This window comes from Arvicola amphibius, chromosome 2, assembly GCF_903992535.2.
Source record: "Arvicola amphibius chromosome 2, mArvAmp1.2, whole genome shotgun sequence".
Lineage (NCBI taxonomy): Eukaryota > Metazoa > Chordata > Mammalia > Rodentia > Cricetidae > Arvicola > Arvicola amphibius.
The window spans coordinates 79,955,485-79,974,115 of NC_052048.2; the positions used below are offsets into that span (position 1 = coordinate 79,955,485).

At 44.0% G+C, this 18,631-nt stretch overlaps 1 protein-coding gene across 1 annotated transcript; it reads left to right on the top strand.

Annotated features, from left to right (window-relative positions):
* The first annotated feature begins 8,541 nt into the window (after nt 1-8,541).
* Nucleotides 8,542-10,830, top strand: Gadd45a (growth arrest and DNA damage inducible alpha). Its single transcript, XM_038319480.2, has 4 exons — nt 8,542-8,716; nt 8,802-8,903; nt 9,007-9,244; nt 10,149-10,830. Exons 1-4 carry the CDS (start codon nt 8,673-8,675, stop codon nt 10,260-10,262), a joined length of 498 nt encoding a protein of 165 aa, XP_038175408.1. The 5' UTR covers nt 8,542-8,672; the 3' UTR covers nt 10,263-10,830.
* The last annotated feature ends 7,801 nt before the right edge of the window (nt 10,831-18,631 follow it).

Below are 18,631 nucleotides of genomic sequence, written 5' to 3' on the forward strand. Positions count from 1 at the left end.
ATACAACATACACATATTACACACGTACAACATACACTTATTATATACACATACCACACATAGGCATACACATCATACAGACACAGAATACACACACAGATATCACACATACAAATCACACACATATCATATACATACATACACACAGGCACATATACACATGTATCACACACATCATACATACACACAAAGTAAAACAAAAACTTTAAGGATTTCTACATAAATCTATTATTTATTTTTAATTATGTGTGTGGGGATGTGTATATGTATGTGAGTCCAGGTGCCCCAAGAATCCAGAGGCGTCAGAACCTCTGGGACTGGAAATACAGGGAATTGTGAGCCATCAGACATTGGTGCTGGGACCAAAGTTGGGTCTTCTGCAAGAGCAGTATCTCTCTTAACCACAGCGCCATCTCTCAATTCCCCCACCCCAAATTATTATGTTAGAAAACAACATCTATTTACTATTGCAGAACTTCTGATTATCAGAAATCTGGGCACAGCAGCTCCATGGGAAAGAAGTGGGGTAGCTGGGGTGGGGGTGGGGGTGACTTACTCCTGGTTCTGCAAGCCTGGCTAACAACTCAGGTTTGGGAGTTCATAGGCTCAGGTAGGAAGGGAACCTATTACTGATGTTTAGATGGACAAAGCAGGAACCGCCTTTTAAATATCTTTGCTTATCCACATAGACAAAAGTGACTGTGAATTTCAATGAGGGAAGCCTCTCCATACATAAAGGACAGTGGTGAGTACAGACACTCATGGCTGTCCAAGATGCAGAAGATAAGCAAGCAGTGGTTATGGGTCCAGTCCTAAGCAAGACAGGTACACCACCTAGGCCTCAGGAGTATTGCAGAAGAGGTGGAAAGTAAGAGCCAGAAGACAGAGGCTTTGAAACACCATTCTCTAGATTCAATACAATTGAGTACAATACAATTCAATCTCTAGATACAACTAATGCAATTACTAGCTCTCAACAACTACAGTTACAGTTACAGTTACTGGACTCATAGAAGATCAACTCTAGCAACAATAAATCAAAGAACAGGGAGAGTGGAGGACTCTCTGAACTCCACCTTTATCCCTGAACTGTTGGTTACTGATAGACTTTGGGAGATGGAGAATCCCTGTCTTTAGCTGTGTCCCCACTGCTGAAACCACTAGCCTCCAAATTCATGGTTACACAGACAGCTTTGGTTAATCTCAGCGGGTCACAAAACAAAGTAAATAGTCATGGAAACAAGACAGAGATTTGTGGGGAAGGGTATTTGTAGTTTTTTTTTTTTAAACTCTTTACTCTTTGGGGGCCTGCCATTCCCAAATAAATACACGAAGACTTATTCTTATGAATGCCCGGCCTTAGCTTGGCTTATTTCTAGCCAGTTTTTCTTAACTTAAATTATCCCATCTACTTTTTGCCTCTGGGCTTTTATCTTTCTCTATGGTATATACCTTTCTTTGCTTATTACCCTGTGACTGGTTGTGTAGCTGGGTGGCTAGCCCCTGGCATCCTCCTCTCCTACTTTCCTGGCTCCTCCTCTTTCTTCTCTCTTTGTTATCCTTCTATTTATTCATTCTAACCACCAGCCCCACCTATTTCCTTTCTCCTGACTAGCTATTGGCTGTTCACCTCTTTATTAGACCAATCTGGTGTTTTGACAGGGAAAGCAATACAGTTTCACAGAGTTAGACAAATGCAACATAAATGAATGTAATGTATCTTTGCATCATCAAAAAAATTCCACAGCATAACAAACATAACACATCTTAAACTAATATTCCACAACAGGTGTTGATTGGGTGGTTGGGAAGCAGGGAAAGAGAGTGGTCAATATGTATTTTGAGTATGTGTGAAACTGTCTAAAACAAATTAACTAATCGATTAATATTAACAGTATGTAGCAGTACTAGTAGTCTAGCCACAGAGATCACTGGGTCTCCCTTTCTGAGTCACAGCATGATTAAATCAGTGCTGGTCAGGCTATATTCCCACCTAGAAGCTTGACGGGGGAGGATTTGTTTCTAAGCTTCATCAGCTATTAGAACAATTAACTTTCTTGTTACTGTAGTTCGTGTCTGTCAAGTCAGCAATGGAAAAGGATAATCAATCTCTCTTTAGAGAAGGTTTAATTCTTTTCTAAAGACCTTAGCTGGAGTTGGAGAGAGAACTTCACTAGTAAAGTGCTTCTGATACAAGCATGAGAACCTGAGCTTGGTCTTCTAGGAGTCAGATAAACGCTGAGTACAGTGGTGTGTACATAATAATCTCAGCACAGGGGAGGGCGAGCCAGTCAGGTCATTGTGGCTTAAAGGTTGGCCAACTTCCCCTATGTGGTTAGCTCTGGGCCAAGGAGACAACTATCGCAAAAAAATAAGGTGTCCGGCTCCTCAGGTTATTCCCTGAATACAACATAGGCAGGCACACACATGTACACACACATGAACATGCACCCACACAGTTTATCTGTCTGAGTCAGAGAATTTCCCTTTCTTTCTTCCAGAGTCAATTGATTAGGGACCTTAATTACACCTACAAAGTCCTTTCCTCTTCGCAATGGAATGTAAAACCCTATTGTCATATTTTATCAGTTAATAAAGTCACAAGTTTTACTCATGCTCGAGGGAGGGTAGAGATTGTCATGACCATCTTGAACTTTTCCCCATCACTGTGATGGTCCAAGAAACAAAACCTTCATGTTACATTCTATTTTAGACACACTTATCTTTGCTCTAGAGAAAACAGAACACCTGACATCAAGAAGGAGGGAAAGACTTGGTACAGCTCAGAGTTTCCAAGACTCTGATGACTGCAGCCGGTTCTGAGACCATCATGGCATGGGAACATGAGGCAGAGGCTGCTTACTTACCTCCTCATAGAAAGGAGGCAAGAGAGGGGAAGGGACCAGGAATTAGATATGTCCTTCAGAAGCATGTCCCCAGTTACCTACTTCTCATTTAGCCCCAAGGTCCTAGAGTTTCTGCTGCCTTCTAATGTAGTACCACCAACTTTAGACCAAGCCTTTAACAAGTGAGCTTTGGGATGGAGGAGCGCCTTTCATATCTAAGCCACAACAAATTCAAGGGGAAATGATGATTCTAAGAAAAGACACAGTTTTAGGTGACAGTAAATCATGTCTAAATAATCTTCTATAAGAAAAGTAGAGGCAAACTCAGAGACTTGCTTTGAAAGGAAACCTAATCAATCCTATGCAGATAAAGAAGAACAACCTGATTTTATAACTTATTGTCTTACTCTGAAATAACAAGCACTTTTCTTTCAGTAGTAACTGGTTACTTTTTGAAAGAAGGAAACAGTTCTAATTCTCTGTTATAGAACCAGTAATAGAAATGCACATAGGATAAGATTGAGGATGATGCCACAAAGATTTTAATAAGCAAAGTAGCAAAATAACTTAATAATTCTTCAGTACATATTTTCCCATAACTCCCAGATACAACCACTTAGGATTTTTATAAATATAATTAAAATGTCACTCTAATCATCTGTACTTCAATACCTGGGACTACCTGGAATAGTCTAAAAATAACATTAGGAGGGTGTGATGGTGATGGTACATACCTAGATCTCTAGCTTGCAGGATACTGAGGCAGGAGGATTAAGAGCTTGAGGCCCTGTCACAAAATAGTAACTGTGCCGACTAGTTAACTTGACACAAGCTAGAGTCATCTGAGAGGACAGAACTTTCATTGAGAAAATGCTTCCATAAGATTGAGCTGCACAGCTAGTATCCACTCATGAGTGAGTACATAGCCTGTAGTCCATGACCCCAGAGAAGCTTTGTAACAAGGAGAACCCTAAGAGAAACATATACAGATCTCCCTGGGAAGGGAAAATAGACAAGATCTGAGAAAATTGGGAGCCTGGAGGTGGCAGGAGTAGGTAGGGTAGAAGGCATAGAGGAGGGAGTAAGGGGAGGGGGAGGAGAACTTGAGGAAATGGGAACGGGATGGTTGAGATAGAGGAAGAACAGAGATGGAAAGGAAGGAAAGGAATATCTTGATTGAGGGAGCCATTATGGCACTAGCAAGAAACCTGGCACTAGATAAATGCCCAGGAATCCACAAGGATGACCCCAGCTAAGACTTTAAGCAATAGTGGAGAGACTGCCTGAACTGGCTCTGCCCTGCAGTCAGATTGATGACTATCTTAAATGTCATCATTGAACTTTCATCCAACAACTGATGGAAGCAGAGGCAGAGATCCATAGCGGAGCATTGGGCTGAGCTCCTGAAGAGTGGGAGGAGTGAGAACACAAGCAAAGAGGTCAAGACCATGATGGGGATACTCACTGAAACAACTTACCTGAGCTAATGGGAACCCACCAACTCTGACCTGAGAGTGAGGGAACCAGCCAAACTAGGCCCTCTGAATATGGGTGACATTTGTATGGCTGGGGCAGACTGTGGGCCCACTGGCAGTGAGACCAGGATTTATCCCTACTACTTGTACCAGTCTTTTGGAATCTATTCTCTTTGGAGGGATACCTTGCTCATCCTAGATATAGTGGGAAGGGCCTTGGTACTGCCTTAAAGCAATAGACTAGACTTTGTTGCCTCCCCATGGGAAGCTTTACCCTCTCCGAGGAATGGATGGGGGTGGAATGGTGGGAAAGGTGGAGGAAGCGGGAGGAGAGGAGAGAGTGGGAACTGGGATTGGTATGTAAAATGAGAAAAGATAGGTTTTTTTTAATAAAAGAAGATTGAGCTATAGGCAAGTCTGTAGTGCATTTTTTTATTCGTGACTTATTTTGGAGGGAGCCTATCCCATTGTAAGTGGTGCAACCCCTGGGCTGTCCATGGGTTTTAGAAAAAAGCAGTTGAGCAGGCCATGAGGAGCAAGTCAGTAAGCAGCACTCCTCCATTGCCACTGCACCAGCCTCTGCCTCCAAGCTCCTGTCTAGTTTGAGTTCCTGCCTTGGAGTCCCTGAGCAGACTGTGATTCAGGATGTGTAAACCCAGTAAGCCCTTTCCATCCCAAAGCCATCAGTCCTGGTGTTTTACCATAGCAAAAGAAACCCTAACAAAAGCAGTATCTTTGCATGTTGGGGCTAAGCTGAGTATAAGCATCTATGACTATAATCCAGGTCTCTAATGTACAGCTGCAGTCTAGAGGGAAGATGAATGCAGCTTCCATTTATTCCACCTGTAGCAGGCACAGAAGACAAAATCCCTGATGAAACACTCCGGGTGGACTTGGCAATGAGGAAGCATGACACGAGCTAAGTCACATGGCATGGTTATTTCAGAAGACCAGAAGACTCCTTCAAGACTTGGAGAATATGTTTTTCTTTTATAAGGCTAAACATAGCATGGAGAATAATTTTTTGATGGACTAATATTGTATCTTACTATTTTATACACATTTTAAAGTTAGCATAGCTGATTTCACTGGGGTACTATTGCACTATATTCCACCTGAATTGGTGTAAACAGGCCATGGTTCTGCTCTCCCACAGCTTCCATTCAAAAGAGAAAGTTCTAGCTAAGGACAGTGAATACCATTTTGTCTCAAAATACAGTCAAAGCATGATTGTGAAGCTATTATTGGTTGTCACCTTGACTATATCTAAACTGAAAATGAGGGTCACACTGGTGATTCTTTTTTCTTAATTTAAAGTAGGAAGAGCCACTTCTAATCCAGATTCTGAGGCAGGAAGACCCATGCCTTTAATATGAATCTTGAGGTGGCAAGGCACACACCTTTAATGCAGGTCTTGAGGCAGGAAGACACACCTTGAATCTGGGCCGCACCTTGTGCTGGAAGCCTATATAAGGATGTGGAAGAAGGAAGCATTTGCTCTTTGACTGTTTGCTCTAGCCATTCTAGCAAGTCTCTTCCTTCACTGGCATTAGAGCCTACTTCTCTGAGATTCCAACACCTACGGAAGACCAACTGCGACATCTGACCTCATGGACTGAGCAACTTCTGGATTCTTGGGCTTCCCGTTCACAGCCAGCTATTGTTGGACTAAATGGACCATAGCCGACCTGTAAGTCATTCTAATAAATCCCCTTTATATATATGTACACACACACACACACACATACACGTGGGCATTCATTCATCTTATAAGTTCTGCTACTCTAAGGAATTCTGACTAAAACAATGTGTATAACAATTAGATCATGGGGCCTTTGTAGGCCAAAGACTAGGAATTGTTTGGTGTTTATGTTGTTGAAGTAATGTTAAAGAGGGTTATCTGAGAACATGCACAGAACTGTGGGATCGTAAGGTCTTGGTTAATTTTCAGATTCTTTTCAACTCATGACACCCACTGTATTGCTAAATGTAGGACTTGTGCTGGGTGTTGAGGACACAAAATTAATGAAGTCATAGTCTCTACTGTCACATGATCCTCTAATTCTCTGTCAGCTTGCAATCACAATTCCTTCCAGTGAACTTCTAAGAAATCTCTAATGGGTAGAGCCTTGGAGTCTAGGGAACACAGTTCACCTGTCTCTAAATGGTGACTCAGATCGTTTTTGTTTTGTGTAATTTTAGTTTTGCAAAGTTGAAAATGCTTTAGTGCTCGCCTATGTTAGTTACTTGTCTTGTTGCTGGAACAAAGTATGTGACGGAAACAGCTTGAGGAAGGGTTTATTGTGGTTTCACAGTTCCTGGGTACAGACCATCATGGGAAGGCTTGACAGCAAGACCTGGAAGTGGCTGTTCACCTGGCATCCCCAGTCAGGAATGAATCAAGAATGACTTTGTTTTTTACACGCAGAGAGGACCCCCAGTCCATGGAATGGTGCTGTCCATTTAGAGGGGAGGTCTTCACATTTCAACTAACCTAATCTAGATGACCCATCACAGACATGCCCAGAGGCTTCTGTTAGTGGATATTCTAGATCACCATTAAGGTGACAACCACTTTTAACCATCACAATCGAAGCCTAAGCTTCAATGTTGAAATTTTGTCCCTTTTGTTATTTTGCAGGGCTAGTGCTCAAAGTTTGGACTTAGGCCTGGAGCATGCTAGCAATGTCTCTATCATTGAGTTAGACTCTTAGTCCCAATGATGCAACAAGCAGATCCTATGTAAAGACTTAAAGCACAGGCTTGAGGTAGACAAACACCCTAGGGTGAGCCATACACTGACACTTGTTCCTTTACTCAACACTGTCTCTCGGTGACAAAGCCTTTAGGGACTGAATATAAGATTCCATCTCCACTAAGTGAACCAGCCTATCACCTTTCCATTAAGTAAGATCAAGAAATTGGAAAATATTTTATCCACAAGAATAAAAACTCAAGGATGCAAAACTCACATGTACCCCTGTAAAATTTCCTTCTGTAACTGTAAGCTGCGCTGTTATGAATGCAAACATATGGGACCCAGTTTCACCACTTTTGGCTACTTCAGTAGGTTCAGGCAAAGCTTTTCTATTTATCGAATAAGCTCATAAAACAAAGGGACTTTTGAACTACTCAGTAAAAGTCTGCATTAAGAATTGCTTTTAATGTGTGACTCCTGCTTGCAGTTATGAAGGTTTGCCTTCCAACCTACAAGTTGCCATTATCTCAAAGGTGAAATTTTAGCACATGGCTAAAATGTCCTATGGTTACAGTTTCATGATTCAGCGTCAGTAATTCAGAGTGAGATCATAGGCAGTGGAAGGCACTGTCTGTCATCCTCTTCTGCCTGTGAAGGGAAGCTCAGGGAATGGCATCAGCACTTTGAATTTAGACTGTGGCTCCTGTGAGTACCATCATTTGTCTCAGCTCTGACGGGCTCAGAAGGCGCCTTTGGGAAAGATGTTCAGAATCAGGTGAATTTGGCTCATGAGGCGTGAGGTCACCAACTTCCCCCCACCCTACATGGAGCGGGCAGAAATTTTACCAGCTTTCTTGTGGCAAAGATTCCAACTTGAGACTGTGCCATCACTACACACCAATGTGCTGGGTTTTCTCTTTGGTGCTTCAAATTCTTGCAACCAACTAAAAATAAATCAAGCCAGCCAAAAGAATACTACTGTGAATAAGCAGCATTGCCTGGGACTTACATAGAAACACCACCTCTGAAACAAACGCTGCCTGGCACATCTGGATATTTTTTTAAAATATAATCCGCTTACTAATGATGGCTAGGCCCGGGTGCATTGACCCTGGAAACAATTTAAAAGCAGCCCCTTCACACAAACGACACGAAGCGACAATCAAAAGATGTCCACAACTAGAAAAACAATAGGCAGGCTGTTTCAGTCCGAGCTGAGGACACTTGAACCCCTGCAAAGCCCTCCGCACCAGATGGCTCCACCAACTCCCCGAGCTGGCTCAGGACCCCACCAACCCGGTTCCTGCACCACTCTCAGCCCGTGGGCTTCCCTCCCGCGTAGCTCCGCCCTCTTCCGCTCCACTCGGTCTCCGCAGTGGGAGCCGAGGTCTGAGTGTCAAAGTCTGCTAATTTGCATAAGCCAATGGCTGCATGGCATGCAAATGAGGCCGGCCATGGTTGGCTGAGGGGTAGCCCCTTAACTCGGGAATTGGGCCCTTTGTCCTCCAGTGGCCCAGAGGCAGCAGCGCAGTCGTCATCTACCGAGACTTAGGCGAGCGAGCGGGCGGGTGGGAGCGAGCGCAGAGCCGGCGCCGCGCACTGGGGGGGGGCAGGAGCAGCCCGCGCGCCGGGTGAGGGACTCGCACTTGCAATATGACTTTGGAGGAATTCTCGGCTGCAGAGCAGAAGACCGAAAGGTAAGTGTGCCTGCGGACTCGGGGGCCATTGCCCCTCCCGCGGCCGGGGACCCGGCTGACCCGCTCTCGCCCCGTCCGTCTGCAGGATGGACACGGTAGGAGATGCCCTGGAGGAAGTGCTCAGCAAGGCGCGGAGTCAGCGCACCATCACCGTCGGCGTTTACGAGGCCGCCAAGCTGCTCAATGTGTAAGTGGCCCCGGCCCCCGCACCCCCGCCTCCCGTCCGCACCCCCTCGCCTCTACCCGCGCTCCCTGGAGCGTGAGCACTCACCGCTGCCTCCTGCCCCCAGCGACCCCGACAACGTGGTACTATGCCTGTTAGCCGCGGACGAGGACGACGACAGGGACGTGGCTCTGCAGATCCACTTCACCCTCATCCAGGCGTTCTGCTGCGAGAACGACATCAACATCCTGCGGGTCAGCAACCCGGGCCGGCTGGCTGAGCTGCTGCTGCTGGAGACCGACGCGAGTCAGGCGGAGAACGGGGGTGCGGCGCAGCCCCCTGACCTGCACTGCGTGCTGGTGACGGTAAGGGACTCGGTACTGCAGCCGGGAATTTACTGGGGTGGACCTCGGCCGTGCTGGACGCTGATCTCGCGGGGGTTCTGATGGTACCGAGCGTGTCTAAGCTCGTGGGTGGCCTCCAGCGGCGGAAGATATCCCTGTGAGTCAGCAGGCTGCCCGGCTCCCCCTGCCTACCTCGGCACTACCTCGCGTGACTAATTCTTTGAGCAGGACAGATTAGATAAAGCCAAATAAATTCCCGTCTCACCCTTCATTAAGAAGTCAGTTTCATTCTTCATTTGCTGTCAAAGCTAAATATAGAAAGAGTGTAGGAGACAGACAGACCTTATTAATTCCCTGGAGATACTCTGGAGTGTACAGAGTGGAATTCTTTTCTCTGCACCTTTGTGCTTGTTTATAGATGGTCCCTCTCCACTCACCTACCCCTTTAAAAATGTCTGGAATGGATAGTGTTTTCAGAGAGAAATGTGCTGTCCTGGTCTTCTGGGTTTTTGTTTTTGTTTTTGCCTTTCTTCTGTTTTGACCGGTGTAGGGAAGTGGTAGCCTGATTTCTTTTGCTACCAGTGAAAAGTGCCTTGCACCGTCAGGGAAGATAAGAACTGGTGTTTAGCTGCCTGCCCTGCAGTTCTCCCAGCTGTGCTCACAATGTTTTTCAGAACTATTTTACTTATGACCCCACTGGCGTGCGTGCTTGGTTAGGGCGGACTTGTGAATGATAACCTCATGCAGAGTGGTACAGATAACTATGTAAAACTCTGTGTGGCTCAGTGTGTATTACAAGGTGTTTAGACTTTGCCAAATGCTATTTAACAGAATGTTCAGGTTTTGGACCTTTCAAAAGTAGTACTATTAGTAGCATAAGCTGATCATTTTATGGAGAAATAATTTTTTCTAAATTTGTTCTCAGAACCCACATTCATCACAATGGAAGGATCCTGCCTTAAGTCAACTTATTTGCTTTTGCCGGGAAAGTCGCTACATGGATCAGTGGGTTCCAGTGATTAACCTCCCGGAACGGTGATGGCATCTGAATGGAAATAACTGAACCAAATTGCACTGAAGTTTTGAAATACCTTTGTAGTTACTCAAGCAGTTACTCCCTACGCTGATGCAAGGATTACAGAAACTGATGTCAAGGGGCTGAGTGAGTTCAACTACACGGTGGCTAGGAGATGACTTTGCAGATGGAGAGAGGTGAAAATAAAGAAGGAAGCTGTGTTGAAGCAGAAATCTACATCAAAAGGGACAAAAACTACAAAGAACTGTGCAAGAAAGAAAACTATTAATTTAGGATGGCCGAGTTACATTAAAATAAGCCAAATATTGCTTTGTTGAAACCTTAAATGTGTAGCAATAGTTTGGTGTTTTGTTTGTTTGTTTGTTTTTACTTTGTCTTTATGCCCTCGAGTAAAAGGAAAGTGAAAAGGATTAATCGTATTTTAAAGCCACAGGTTAATGTATTTTGATGAGATGTTAAATTCTCAGAAGTTTTATTATAAATCGTACTAAGTTATTTTATGATATGAAAAGTTATTTATGATAAAGTTTTTGAAGCACAATATCTAAAATAAACTAGTATGAAATAATTACATCATTTATCAATGTGTGGTTTCTGTTTTACAACACTGACTCTGGTAAGAGACATTTTATTGAAGCCTTGCTTTATACCACCCAGGAAAATGGGCGATTTTAGAGGGGCTTGCGTAAGGGAAAAAAAATGTGTAGCGATTCACCTTGCAAAGTCTGAATAACTACAATTCGTTATTTTAATACTATAAAAAAATGCATGCAAAATGTGGAAACAGAGGAGGGCAACCAAGACCATTTGAAAGACGAGTGGAGCTTTTGCTGAGGAGAAATCATTTTCTTGGGGGCTTAAGAAATGAGCTTAGTTTCTGTAGCTTGAAAGAGGGAAGGGATATTGCTAACAGCCACAGGAGTTTGTGCCCAGGTGTGGAGGCCTGAAAGATCACAGCCAGCACAGGGACTGACTGCTGCCTCTGGTGTAGAAAGATAAGGGCTGGAAGGAGTAGGTGGGGTTAGGTTCAGACTGACAGGCATTCTTGTATCTTAGGTAAGTGAGCTTTCCCTCTGTAAACTGGCTACAGTCTGCAGAGGCCTTCAGTCTGCAGAAGGAAGAGACATTGGTCAGTACTGTAGGAAGATAACATGGGGCTGTAGGGGATAGTTAATTGTGTGAATGGCTGGCTGTACAATCCTAGTGTAAAGCAATGCATTTTGTAGAACCATGACAAAGGACCAGTTTGGTGCTGCCCTTAGTTTCTTCCTAGGGTGTTGTGCCTTTAGCTGTATTTCCACTACTGCTGTGAGGAATCCCAACTTGTCAGGTGGAAGAAATGGCTGAGAAGAAGGAAGCAAAAGGAAGGGTGCAGTTGCTGCCTTTATATGTCGGTTCAGAACTACAACTCATAATTAACTGCAGCAGTCCTGTGCAGGCAGAGCCAAAGAAAGCAGACAAGGCCTGGCAAAGCTGCGGTCCGGTTCCCAGCTCTCTCACAGGAGCTGGTTGGCCCCCTACTGTTTGCCACCCTTCCTGTGACAATCAGGAAGAGCAGGAGAAACAACAAAACCCTCAAGCTGCATCTCTCATAGGCTTATGAGCCTTCTGCTTTCCTGCTCTTAGATATGTGGGTTTCCAGACCTTCTTTCTTCTAATCCCAAACAACTGGAATAGTAACATTTGCTTTTTATATTAACAGAAGATTTGAGAGCAGTGACTTTTAAGCAAGACCTTTAGCCTTCCCACTACAGGCTCTTTCAATCTGTTTTCACAACTGCTGTAGTTCATGAAATAGGACGAGTAAGTTAAACCAAGTAGGAAGAGTGGAGAAAGGCAGCTGTTTGCGGGAAAGAGCACTGATGACAGCCGTGTCTCCGTTAGGCCTCTTCCATCCTGATTCCTTCATCTGTAAAATAAAGACCTCATTACCCATCCTACAGAGGTGCCTTTTGTAGTTTATAATCTATTGGAAGGATGAACTAATATCTGGTCCATAGATGTATCCATACAGTAGGTGTTGAGTTGATATTTGTTAAATAAGTAAATGATTAGAAATAGTGACTGTAAACCCGGGGCTGTGGTTTAGTGATCGAGCATTATGAAATCTTGCATTGACAGTCTCCAGCACTGAGAAAAATAATTACTACCTGGTACATGGTATTTGCACAGATAATAGCAATGGGGGAAAACATTTAAGGCCTCAGAGATCTATTACTTATCACACATATTCTTTAAAGGGGAGTCTGAGTCACTTAAATCACAGTGCTTAGTGATAGGAAGTAGCCAGACACAATCTTAAAATCGCGCCATTTGTTGAAGACCTCAGTAATAACTGCAGTCAGGTATTCTTTTGATTTTTGCTTAGTTGTTCTTTCATAACATAATTTAAATATGATTTGAAAAAAATCTAATTATGAGCCAGTGGTGGCTCAATAGGTGCTTGTCACCCACACCTGACATCCTGGATTTGATCTCTGAAACCCAAAAAAGAAGAAAACTGACTTCTGAAAGTTTATCTCTGACAACATGAGTGCTGTGACATGCACACACCTGTCTACACACGCACACACACACGCACGCACACATGCAAGCGCATGTGCATGTCACATTAAATAAAATCCATAAAAAAATCTATGAGCTAACTGTAAATCAGTACACAAGTGTATGTATAAAATATGGCTCTAACTTACGCCAGTATTTAATAAATTTCTTTAAAAACTATTAAACAAGATTGGGGCAGGAGGATTACTTTGAGTTTAAGGCCATTGGGCCACATAGTACCAACCCAGCCTGGTACATTCTTAAAAAAACAAAGCAAACAAGTCACCTGGCCTCCTTATATAAACGAACAAAAACTTTACATACCTGCCTAGGACGTGCTATTTGTTGAAAGGTGGAAAATACCTATTTTTCCACAGGTGACTTCACCACAGAGTTATTGTTGCTTCTGTCCTTGTCTGATTAACCAGGGTCTTCCATAAGTTAAAACTTTATAATTAAAAGAGAGCATGAAAGTAATTAATCTTTTATAATAAACTATTTCCCAAACTAAAGTAAAAAGGGGTTGTTTGCAGGAAAGAGCTCCTAACTAGAAACTTGTAAAGTGTGGTTTATGACTCTATAGTAACTTAAGAAATAACTGTTTCCTTTCCTTTCTACCCTAGGTGTTTTATTCTTTGCCAGTAAAAGGTCTGCTTTCTTCAAATGAACAAGACTCGATGAGATTGACACACCACCAAGCCAGGGTCCCTCAGACTAGGAGCTGAATCTTAAGTGTTTTTTTTTTTCTTTTAAACAATTCCTATGTAAACAAAGAACTTGAGGGAAAAGTTGTTTTTTATGAAACTATCAAGAATTATTTAGCGAGTGTTTACTACATCATTAGCCTTGACTGAAGAGACATTTGGCCTCGGGGAGCTCACAGTCTAGTGAAACAGAAAGTCCATTGATGTGGCCTAAAGCAGAGCCCAGCAAGGGGAGGCACAGAGGACTATTGTGGTAGTGTGGAGGGTAGAAGTTTCCTCAGGGCAAACAGAATAGAATGGAGAAAAAGGCTGTAAATCCTTTGATCAGAGTTAGCTCTGTATTTTGCCAACAGCATAAAAATGCTTGACTGACAGACAAGACATACCTCTGCTAGATGCTGCGGAGATGTAGCCTATGGGGCCTCTTGGCACTGAGAAGTTTATAATTTGTAAGGAAGTCAGGCACCTTCCTATAATGGATTTATTGGATGCCTATCAGACACTTGGCTATAAAAGCAGCCGTGACTTACCTTCAAGGATATGTGTGTGTGTGTGTGTGTGTGTGTGACTGCTGCCTTAACACTGAGTGATGTGGGAGGTACCCATCCTCCCATCCTAAGGGTTCCTCAGGTTAGGAGAGACAGATCCAGTCACCTTAAGGCTGAACCATTTGTCAGGGAAACTGAGGCAGTTTGCTGGAGGAGGAGCTCAGGTGTTGGGGTTGACATTATTGCTGGAGGAGGAAGCACAGCGCATGGTATGTTCGGGGCCAGCTCCTGGGGCATGCTACCACAGCCTCCCAATGAGGACTTTACCAATTGCATCTCACTAGCACTCACAGCAGTCCTATGGCTGTAGGCTCTGTTACTGTCCCATGCTTGAGGGGAAAGGAGACCAACTGGCCCAGAAACATAGTGAGTGGCAAAGCCAAGATGCACCACGTCCACTGATGATAGGTAATGGGGTAGGAAAGATGGAAGGCACCAAACCATGGTTTTGTTGAAAGGCAAGCTTTCTCCGACTTGGTGATGGAAAGCTCTTTAAAGATAACTAATAGAGTTGGGCTGTGTAACTATGCTGGGAGGAATGAAGACATTCTCCTGTAAGACTGCCCCTCCCTTTGGCTATCAGACTGTTCAGACAATGGACCCCAAGGAGCTGGAATTCCCCCAGGAGTCTCATGCTGAGAAGAAAAGGGCTGGCAGCGCCAGTCAGCAGGGAAGATTTGTCACACAGTGTGGAGCACTTGCAGGAAAGACCTGGAGGCAGGAGCCAAGACAATGAATGATGTGTCCAGGATGGGGAGGGCTACCCCTTGACCAGGACTACACATTTCTTGCTCTCAATTTAAATTGAAACCTCATGCCAGGACTTCAGAAAGGGAGGTCACTAAACCTCTTATTTGTTCCTTTTTCCAATGTGAATCTCCTTTCTCTGCATTTCTCTATTGTCTCTTTAATTTCCTATTGAAGCTGGGTGGCTAAATCTAGATTGTTGGGATCAGAGCAACTCCAGTAACAGTGGGGCTGTTTCTCAGTGGTACAGTGCAATGGGAAAAAGAACATCTACACACATATAAATTATACACATATTTATGTGGCACAACCGAGAGAAGAGATAGGATGCTATCACACCATGAGAGCCTCGAAAAGATGACGGCAGGGTTCGCAAGATCCCGAGAGGTTAGAAAGCACAGCCAACTGAAATTTTGGGCATACAATATTTAACAATTAAAAAAATCAGGTGGAAAGTGGAGCAGTGGTGGCACACGCCTTTAATCCCAGCATTTAGGAAGCAGAGGCAGGTGGATCTCTGTAAATTCGAGGTCAGCTTGGTCTATGAGAGCTAGTTCCAAGAAAGACTCCTAAGCTACACAGAGAAACCCTGTCTTGAAAAACCAAAAATAAATAAATAAATAATACATAAAAATCAGGTGGAATACATTTGAACATGGGCAAATTTCTATTGTTTCTTGAAACTTTACTGTCTAGAGGGACCCAAAAATCCATTAAATAAATTAGTCAAAATAAAGGCAACAATTCAGTTTCCAGAGGCATTCAGTGCTTCCCTAATCTGCTTCCTCCTCACCAGAGGAGGTCTTGGAAGCACTCACCTATCTGTCTCTATACAAGTGCTCACCTTAGTTCTTCTCCTTTCATTTGGGCTATCAGAACACTTTTATTCAAAGTCCAGGGTTGCTACCTATGATCCCAGCATTCTGGAGATTGAGGCAGGATTGCTGTATAGCCGGACAAACATCCAGGGCAGAGCACAAGCTGTGTGCTCAACACTGTGCTAGTCCTTGCTCCATAAGGTTGATTGCATGTGATTTCTGCCTGCAGCCGCCAGACACACACACAGACAACTTTCATATCAGTATGGCACCAAGGCAAGCTTGGCAAACATTCCCAACCACACCCCTTTGCCTGTGCAGGGTGACGGTCAAAAAGCCTTCCAGGAAAGGGTGATGCCTGACCTGAGTCAGGAAGCCTCATTAGGTTCCTCTTAGAGAGGAGGGTGTGGTACTCACAGATCTCCCTCTGTGCTGTCGACCCAGGCTTAAGGGAGGAGAGATTGGCAAGGTGGAAAGGCAGAGACACATCCAGGGCTTTGCAGGCCTGTCACAGCAGCATGGACTTTACTCGGGCAGACAACGAGGAGACCAGGAATAATTTATTTCTTTGTTTATTGACAGGATCTTGAGTAAACCTTGAACTCAGTATTGTAGCCAAGGCTAGCCTTGAACTCCTAATCCTCCTGCCTCACCTGCCAAGTGTTGGGATTACAGGTACATTCTGTCCCACTTGTCTTGAGGATTTTTATACTCCCCTTCCCCCCAACCACACACACACACACAAAGTTCAAATCAGAACGTTTTCTTGTTCTCTCTTTTTGGTTTCTCAACTTTTGGTGACTAGGTCATAACAAGCAGCAAGGATCTGACTGGCTTGCTAGGCAGTAAGTAGGCTGATTACCACTCCTTTCTGCCTTGTTCCCTGTCCTGCACTTTACCACCCTCTGGAACCAGTCATTCAGTCTCAGGGTGGTCTGTGTCATGTCCATGGGACCTATCCTCCTGACCACAGTTTAGGGATAGTGGATGTAACTCTCTAGCCAATCAGATTTTCCCAACACCTTTATTTGAGAATTTCTTCTGGTGCTATCTGGAGGATCAACACACACATCATTGCTACTGACTCTAGAGATGGAGGCTGTTTATGTCTAGGGCAGAGAAGAAGCTGGAGAGCAGAGCTGAGATTAGCTAGACCTGAGGGTGAGCCTGGGGATTCTCAGTGATGTCCCTTGAACCAGTTTCATTAGCAGCTAAAAGTAGGGTAAATCAAGACAAAGCCATAATGTCCATTCCATGTAGGAATGTTTCCACAAACTGAGAAACTAGGGGACAGGTCTCAGACCAATCGGGGACTCAAGCAGCCATAAGTTGGTTCTCAGTTTGAAGAATGGGAGGTAGTTCCTGAATGCCTCTTGTGCTTTCAGGTAAGAAAACTTAGTGGTAACAGTGCTACCCACTGAATTTTGGGGAGGGGAGAGTTTAGCCTTGGATTAATATCTCAGGTCCTAGGATGAGTGTTAAAAATGTCCAGTAGAGGGCTGTCAAGATGGCTCAGCTGTGAAGAGCACTGGCTGTTGGTGTCTTTCAGAGGGCCTGGGTTCAGTTTACAGCACCACATGTTAGCTCATAACCATTTGAAACTCCAGTTCATGGCAGTTCAACACCTTATTTTGGACTCTATGAGCACTGCACACACTTACATCCAGGTAAAACTCTTATACACATAAACTAAAAATAAGTAAATTTTTAAAAAATAATGTCCCATAGGGCAGACATGGTGGCACATACCTAAGCCTGAGCTATTGAAGCTGAGCCTGGGGGATCACAGAAGCCCAAGAGTTCAAGACCAATCAGGGTAAAACAGTAGAATTCCTACTTGAGAATAAAACAGTAGGAAAAAGCCAATACCCCAAACAGAACAAAACCTAGATTGGGCTTGGTGTTACTGACCCATGACCTCAGCACAGGAGGACAAAGGCAGATGGCCACTGAAAGTTCTCAGCCAACTTGGCCCACACAATGAGATTTAGGTCAGTTAGATCCCATCTCAAAAGCAGAAAAAGAAAAATGAGATGGAGAAAGGCTCTTTGCACCAAAACAAAGGAACCCTAAGGAAAAAAGCCCACACCATCCAACCTTGAGCATAACTATGAAGAGCTGGTGTGACCTCCTAAGAAAAACAAGGAAAGCCAGAGAAGCCACTGGGGGTCATGAATAGAAACCTGAGGCCGTGGTGGAAAATAAGAGACAGACGAGAACAGGAGGTGGAGGGACAGTGGGGAAGTCCAAGGTCACAGAGGATGGTGGGAGAAGAGAGTGGTCACAGTTAGGAAGGTCAGTGATGGAATGCTCCACTAAATCTGGAAACTAGGGGTGTGTGTGTATGTGTGTGTGTGTGTGTGTGTGTGTGAGAGAGAGAGAGAGAGAGAGAGAGAGAGAGAGAGAGAGAGGGAGGGAGGGAGAGGGAGAGAGAGAGGGAGACCAGCTTCATTCTAACAGTGGCAGTAGTAAAATCCAGGTTGTGGCTTTCAATGGGGTATGTCTTCACGGAGTCTGACAGTGATAGAGATGTCTAGCTCTAGGTTAAGTTTCTAGAATTTTAGGTGTACATATCATCATCATATCATCATCATCATCATCATCATCATCATCATCATCATGGTTTAATAATCCGGAGTTGTCTTGAGCTGAGAACGACCCTGAACTTCTGATGTTCTTGCCTATATCTCCCAAGAGCTATTATTACGGGTATGGGCCACCACATACAAGTCACATGTATAGTTTTTAGATGCAAAACATGCTTATTCACATAGTGGTGAAAAAGGTGAAAAGTTTCTGACGGAGGACTTGAACAATGAGCAACAAAAGGATTATAATATATCATTGGGGCCCAGAAGAGATGGAAACAATGCAGGCACATTTCCCTCACTATAGTCTCCTCTCTATTGTAAATATCCTCATAATGAAGACACCCAACACATTTGGGTGCAGCCTTGGTGGCTCACTCAAACTTCCATTTCAGGTGTATTCCCCTCCCATTCTTCTACCAT